The sequence below is a fragment of the Corticium candelabrum genome, chromosome 11, assembly GCF_963422355.1.
Source record: "Corticium candelabrum chromosome 11, ooCorCand1.1, whole genome shotgun sequence".
NCBI lineage: Eukaryota > Metazoa > Porifera > Homoscleromorpha > Homosclerophorida > Plakinidae > Corticium > Corticium candelabrum.
In genome coordinates, this window is record NC_085095.1 from 2,724,572 (window position 1) to 2,732,035 (window position 7,464).

Genomic DNA, 7,464 nt, shown 5'->3' on the forward strand with positions numbered 1-7,464 from the left:
ATATGTGTTTTTCAAACAAATTGCAGGCGCGGATCTACCATAAGGCCCGAGGTGCCCGGGCACCAAGGTCCCTAGGGGGTGTGTCACCCATTTCCCGGACGTTCTTCCCGGATGTTTGGCGGCGATGTCTAAGCGGCAGTCAAGTTTAGAGCTCTTCGGGTTTAAAGTACCTCGGTTGGAGGTTCAAAACACAAGTAACGACACTTTACCAGATACTGAAGTTGAAGGCCCGACAAGGAGAACTGCAGCACCATCGCATGCTCCTCTGGATGGTCTGGATGCAGTCGATCCGCCATATGATCTTGGGCTTATAGGATATACAAATGGGCGGAAACTCAGTGCTTCTGACAGGTACTTGGGTACGAGTATATACCTGCTAAGAAAGTGTGAAACTTCGCAGCTCTACTAGTAGATATCAGTGGATTGCATGCATCGATATTCGGTAGCCTATACTACCCTAATATCAACGTACTTCTGAAGTTAATGTGCACCATACCTGTCACAACATGCAGTTGTGAGAGAAGTATCAGTGGTCTCCGCCGCCTAAAGACTTACCTACGGTCAACCATTGGCCAACTCCGCCTTAATGGTCTCGCACTCATGCATTTTCATTATGGTTTAGACATTGACTATGAAGCTATCATTAATGACTTTGCTAGGAAGCATCCTCGTAGAATGGAACTTACAAACCTTATTGATGAAGCATTTTCACAGGATGGCTCTTGCTGATAGTATTCGTTGTCATGAAGTCGTATTGTTCTTCTTTAAATTTAATATTAGCAACAATATCAAGTTCAAATTTCTCATTAATATTAAATTGGGGAGGTTCAAATATCTAATTAATATTAACTTGGGCACTAAACGAAATTGAATGCTGGATCCGCGCCTGAATTGAGTTAACAATTCTATACTGTGAGTGTTCACAATCATCATAATGATTCATTGCAGTCAGTCATCGTCTTCATATTCCTCTTTCGCTTTCTCATCCTACTCGATCCTTTTCGTCGTCGTCTCCCTCCTCTTCGTAAAAGGTTTTTTGCAGTAAAATTCCAAAGCTTGTTTATGTGAACAAACATGCTCTACCAAATGAACACCAAAAACTTTTATAGCTATAAACGCATTGAACGGTTCTGAGAGCGGCAATGAATGGAATACTCGATGATTAGCTTAGGCTACATCTGCGACCGCCTTGGTGATGTACAAGGTGAGAAGCTGTGGGATATATATTACTTGAATGACTTGAAACAAGATATTGGCAATCTCCAAAGTCTCCATCAGTCATATAATTTGCCACAGACGAAGTCGAATATCAAGCAGATAACTGATGATTAGGAACTACAAACTGAACACACCCATGGTTGCAACAAGCAACGAGCTATTTATCTATCCTTTTCTATGATTTGGGTAGTCATGCTGTAAAGTATAGAATCTTAACTTTGAAATCTCAAAATGTTACTATTTTACCTAAGTCAGTTTGCTGGGATAGCGTGTTGCCTGTCTAACAATTTTCGCTGTTAAATATTTGTTTGATTATATATAAGTGTCACGGATTTTGGTCTTATCATAATGTAACACAATTTCAATACTTTCTAATTAACAATACTTAGTCTATGTTGCTTATAATATGACACGAGTCCACCTTATACAAGACAATTTTTGGAAATTATGGCCCTTGGTGAGAAACATACCTTGACCGAGAGCGGAATATACAAGACAGTGTACACATAATGTCAAGATAGAGGAACGTACGGTATAAATTGTTAATGATAGATACGAATTGGATTGTCTCAAAACTTAGCAATTAGTTTACGTTGTCGGTCAAATGAGATATTTGCATTTCGGTAGACAATGAGGGTTACTATAATTGAACTAGAGAGAAGTTTGAATAGTTATTTATTTATATGGTACTCAATTTAGAATGTCATAACTCAGTTTGTTGTTTGGAGCATTGACAGACTACTAGAGAAGAGTATCACAAGAATATTATTGCGGTGAGACTCTTGAATGCTAAGTGGTAATATAATTAATATTGATGACTTTAGTTTTGACTTGCATTAATATTAGTAATTGATTACTTGAGGTTAGATTTTTAAGGGTTAGCTAATCAGACCGAGAATAGATTTGTACATGCAGTAGTCCGTAGACGAACTCATTGACTAAATCATGAAACGTAGACGTCAATAGGCCATTAATTGACACTATAAGGTTGTATGCAATCGTTACCTACGAGTTTGTGTTTGGTGAATATTGTACATTAGTCAGAAGAGTTATGTAATAGTGACGCTCTATTTGATTGTAGAAACAATATTATTTCATCAGTATACATTATGCAACGTAGAAGGCTAGATATCAGACATATCTATACACCATATTGAAAAATTTCAAAATTGATTTTTTATAAAATGTATAAACTTTGTATATCAACTAGTTATAATAATAGAATTCTTTGAATATTTGTAAGAAAGTGTCTAGCTGTTGCTTATTGACAGTGACAAACTGTGGGATTGAGAAATTCATAGGAAAAACGTTTTACATGTCCATTCTTGTTCACATACTCAACATCAACATTTGTTTTCTTAAATTCGATTTTGCCTCGATTGTTGTGTCCGTGATGTCGTTTAGGAACACAGCAAGGACTCAGCTCTTCACAGTTCATGTTATTATCTTCGCAACTCTTCACCAGATTTCGCATTTGTAACGCATATTCGTCGTTGATGACGTGTCCCGCCGTTTGTGTGTTGTGTTGAAGACACCGACCCGAGCAGTAAGAGATGCTGAAGCTTGCATTGTGCAAAATGCTGACGATGTCTTCATCAGGTACAAGTCTAGTCCAGTTGATATCTTTTTGTCCAAATGTTTTATGTCTCAGTCTACATCCTTGAGGAACTGGCGTGTGATTTTTATGGTGCACACTATCCTTAGTTCTCTGTAGTGGACGTCCATTCCCAAAAGTTGAGAGTCCAAGAAGAACAATAAAGACACAAATGAAACACTGTACCGTAGCCATGTGCAGCTAAATTTATTGTTGAGTCAACCTCGTCTAGATAAGACTTTCGCTCTTCAATTTGTCCAATCTGATTTCAGTCAATTCTTATATAGCTAGCTGTCAGCTAGCCTAGTGGACATCCTGCTATGTAATGTCAGTTCTACTACGTCGATCAGTTTGTCCCTTTACGGTACATTTCTCCGGTTGTCAACAAGCCTACGCGTGCAGATGTCAAAACATGATATCACTTGCAACGGGATGGGTGCCGGTCAGTCTGACAAAATGGTATGCATTCAAGACTTCCCCATCCATGTGTGCAGCGGTTGTGGTACACGCTACGGTACCTTTCACCATGCCTGACCTTTTACCTATTGGTGTGGACGCCCGAGTACTCGGATGTGTGGAAGGTGTGGCAGCGACACGGATTACAAGCTAGAACTATGTGGCAGTACTTCCTGTGTCTGTTACACAATTTTTCATTATCGCATGCCGGGATAGACTAGATTGTATGCGAGGTAATACGACGCTTTGCATAATATAAACAGCAAAGGACAAAGTCCTAGTTAATTAATCAGAAAGACGAAAGTGCCGCCAATAAAACGCATCAAATACAAGTACATATTTTACTCGCTAAAGCTAATAACTCTACAGTCTTCTATTTAAAATTTTGCTTTAATAGTTATTTATTTATTTGTTATCAGTTATTAGTGATTGGAATAGTTGGTGCAACGGAAGCCAAGGTCACTCGCGGTTTCCTTTGTGCCACTTCTCTCGATCAATCACTTGGTTATGACCTAAACATTATCTCCCTAGTAGTTGAGCGTTTTACGTAACGGGAGACTCCCGCAAGAAAGGTGTGGTTATATACTCTGTTGATGTTTCTCTGTCTACATGCTGCTCACATCCTGAGAAATGTTTCTTCCGTTGTAAGGCTAGCGCTCTTATCTATAATTAGAAATCCTGAGGTAATGTAGTGTCGGGCGAATTGGTACATGCATAGCATATTGATCGTCGCTCGTCTCCAGAGAGTCCTTGTCGCATATTCATGCAGTTCCCTTATCTAGACGGTGTCCTCATGGGCTCCATGCATTACCACCACAATGTCACGAGTGACACGAATGTGTCTAGATAGTTACCGTTGTGTAACGTCAAAGAATATTGACTGGCCCGCCTATAGAGGTCGGCTGTTTTACGTACGGAGCGTTCGAATATAATCGAAACGGCCGGACTATAGTATGAAGGCTTCACGACGTCATCACATAGTGATGCTTTCTCTAGAGATAATCATTCGCCTATAATTTCATAATTTCATGAGTTGCGTACGAACACAAGTTGCTAGCGAAGGCACATGCATAAATTTACATGCACACGATTTGAGACCCTCAACTGATTCACTTGCAATGTCCACCCATTATTTTACTCTTTAGTTCATGACAATGAGAAAAGTACATTTGTATGAAGAAATAGAATTAACTCGTTAACCAGGATGCGAGCGTCTGCTACAGTATAACCTCGGTTATCCGAACACCTTTGGACAAGCTATTCAGGATAAGTGAAGCCTCGGAGTCCCACACAGCCCCTTGGTGTCCCAGACCATACTTTCTTCATGATACACATGTTTATCAACGCAACTTGTTGTACTACTTTACACTGTAATAGCTATTGCTTACATACAACTGGTCACAATTTCTATTGCTTGAAGGCTTAATACGTTAAAAGGAGAATCAGCTGTATATTAATTAACAGTTACATAACCCTACAAAAGAGCTTTACCTCAATGCACACACTTCCTCTAATGGTTAGTTAGACTGGAAAAGTAGTCCATAACTATTGATTGATTTCGAGTGTCTACCCTTTTACGAATGGCCATTGATCTTAGTTCTCGAAGCATGGATGTTTTGTATACAGAAGCCTCAGATTGATATTCCAGCCAAGTTAGACACCGTTCCAGCATTATAGCTGCCTCCGAATGACTAATGGGGCAGCTGCTACCTGTGTCTTCTCCAGCTTCTTCATCGTCTTCTTCTATTTCATCTGCAGTATCACTCCTTGCCATTTCACAAATTTCATCGTCAGAAAAAATTTGGACACCAGGATCACCCAAGTCAGCTTGAAGCCATTCGGAAACTGCACTGAGTTGGAAGTTAAGTGCAGCAGAGTCGGCAATAAACTCATCTGTACAGTCTGTAGTCAGATCAGCTGCTGGTTCATTTCCTTCACATAAATTCACAGTGCTATATTACAATAACTTTCATCTGTGCCAGTGCTACAGTGCTTACCTGAGTCAAAAGGATTAGGGGAAAGAGGTATCATTTTTTTCCCATGATCTTCGTAAGGTGCTAGATGAGATTTCATCCCAGGCCTCTGCAACCAACTCTATTACCATCTTCATGTCCACTGTCTTCAAAAAGTCAATAATTGATGTTCCCATCTCATCTGCTATGATCAGTCTGTGAAGCAGCGTTTTCCTATATCGACGCTTCATAGATTCTAAAATACCTTGATCTATTGGTTGGATAAGAGCTGGCACATTAGGAGGGAGGAACTTGTCAACAATGTTTCCATCAGCACTAGCCAACTCCTCAGGGTCAGAGTGGGCTGAACAATTGTCGATAAGAAGGACTGCTATAGGATTCAGACCATCTGATGAAAGTTTCTCCTTGACATAGGGAACAAAATTCTTGTGGAACCGTTCCTTAAAAGAAAAGATGTCATCCAAGCGTTTCGGTTGCCTGAGTAGTAAACAGGGAGCAAGTCAGTCCTAATGTTCCTAAAGCACCTTGGTCTTTGTGCTTTGTCAATGAATTGCAGTGGAAGTTTGATAGTTCCTGAAGCATTAGCACAAGCAGAAACTGTCACCCTATCTTTTGACTTCTTGTACCCATCTGCTGACTTTTCAAACGATGCTGCCAGGGTCCTAGTTGGCAACAAGCGAAAGCACAGTCCAGTTTCATCACAGTTGAAAATTTGATGTAAGGAGAGATTCTCATTTTGAACAAACGATTGGAAAGTGGAACGAAAGTCTTCAGCAGCTTCATCATTAACAGACAGTTTCTCACCTTGAACTGAAAGGCTTCTTATTTTATGCCTACCACAAAACCGCCATTGCCATCCTGAACTAGCTGTAAATTTGGTGTCCTCACCATTCATTTTCTCGTTAAACCATCGCTTTCTCGTAGAGCATCGCACCAGTGATCGGCATACCTTCCATTCTTTTCTGTTGAAACCATACGTAGACGGCTTTGTCTAATTCTGAGTCATCCGCTACTCGAATGACTTTTGCTGGTCGGGACATTCCCATTTCTAACATGTCTTTCTTATACCAAAGAATCTTTTCTTTATTGCGTCTGATGTCAGATATCGTTGACCTATCTACGTTATACTTCCGGGCGATCGCTGTAGGGACAATGCCTCGAACAGTTGGAGAATATCCACCTTCTCGTCTGTGGTAAGAACTGTACGCCTACGCCGTTTCCTTGATGGATCGCACTCATCCTTTTTTTTTGTCATAACTTCCACAACGTGTATGGCGCTCGACTCCCACGAGATTTCTGCGCTTGCGCAGAAGAGGTTAGTAACGTCATTTCCTTTTCAGCCAAGTGTTCGGATACGCGAGGGTTCGGATAACCGAGGTTATACTACTGTATAGTGACGCGTACGTGACCTGCAGTTCCAGAACTAAAATTAATTGAAAGCGAGTTCTAGCTTTTCGGGCAGTTCTAGAACTGGCGGAACTGCAAACCGAACGCGCCCATTATTGCTACAAGCAACAAGCTATTCATCTATCTATGATTTGGGTAGTCATGCTGTAAAGTTTAGAATCTTAACTTTGAAAACTCAAAATGTTACTATTTTACGTAAATCAGTTTGCTGGGATAGCGTGTTGCCTGTCTAACAATTTTCGCTGTTAATTATTTGATTATATCTAGATAAGTGCCACGGATTTTGGTCTTATCATAATGTAACAAAATTCAATACTTTCTAACTAACAATACTTAGTCTATGTTGCTTATAACATAACACGAGTCCGAGTTATAAAAGACAATTTTTGGAAATTATGGCACTTGGTGAGAACACTCCTTGACCGAGAGCGAAATATACAAGACAGTGTACAGATAATGTCAAAATAGACGAACGTACGGTATAAATCATTAATGATAGATACGAATTGGACTGTCTTAAAGCTTAGCAATTTGTTTTCGTTGTCGGTCAAATGAGATATCTACATTTCTGTAGGCAATGATGGTTACTACTATAATTGCACTAGAGAGAAGTTTGAATAGTTAGTTATATAGTACTCAATTTAGAATGTCATAACTCAGTTTGTTGTTGGAACATTGGCTGACTACTAGAGAAGAGTATCACAAGAATATCATTGCGGTAGGCCTCTTGAATGCTAAGTGGTAATATAATAATATTGATGACTTTAGTTTTGACTTGCATTTATATTAATAATTGATTACTTGAGGTTAGATTTT

At 39.7% G+C, this 7,464-nt stretch overlaps 2 protein-coding genes across 2 annotated transcripts; both read right to left on the reverse strand.

Moving 5' to 3' along the window:
- Nucleotides 1-2,277: 2,277 nt before the first annotated feature.
- On the reverse strand, nucleotides 2,278-3,077 carry LOC134187477 (uncharacterized). Its single transcript, XM_062655600.1, has one exon. It carries the CDS (start codon nucleotides 3,005-3,007, stop codon nucleotides 2,480-2,482), a length of 528 nt encoding a protein of 175 aa, XP_062511584.1. The 5' UTR covers nucleotides 3,008-3,077; the 3' UTR covers nucleotides 2,278-2,479.
- Nucleotides 3,078-4,778: 1,701 nt separating this feature from the next.
- On the reverse strand, nucleotides 4,779-6,136 carry LOC134186564 (jerky protein homolog-like). The gene is made up of 4 exons (XM_062654553.1): nucleotides 5,766-6,136; nucleotides 5,486-5,718; nucleotides 5,266-5,325; nucleotides 4,779-5,200 (listed from the first exon to the last, which is right to left on the reverse strand). Exons 1-4 carry the CDS (start codon nucleotides 6,134-6,136, stop codon nucleotides 4,779-4,781), a joined length of 1,086 nt encoding a protein of 361 aa, XP_062510537.1.
- Between the last annotated feature and the right edge of the window lie 1,328 nt (nucleotides 6,137-7,464).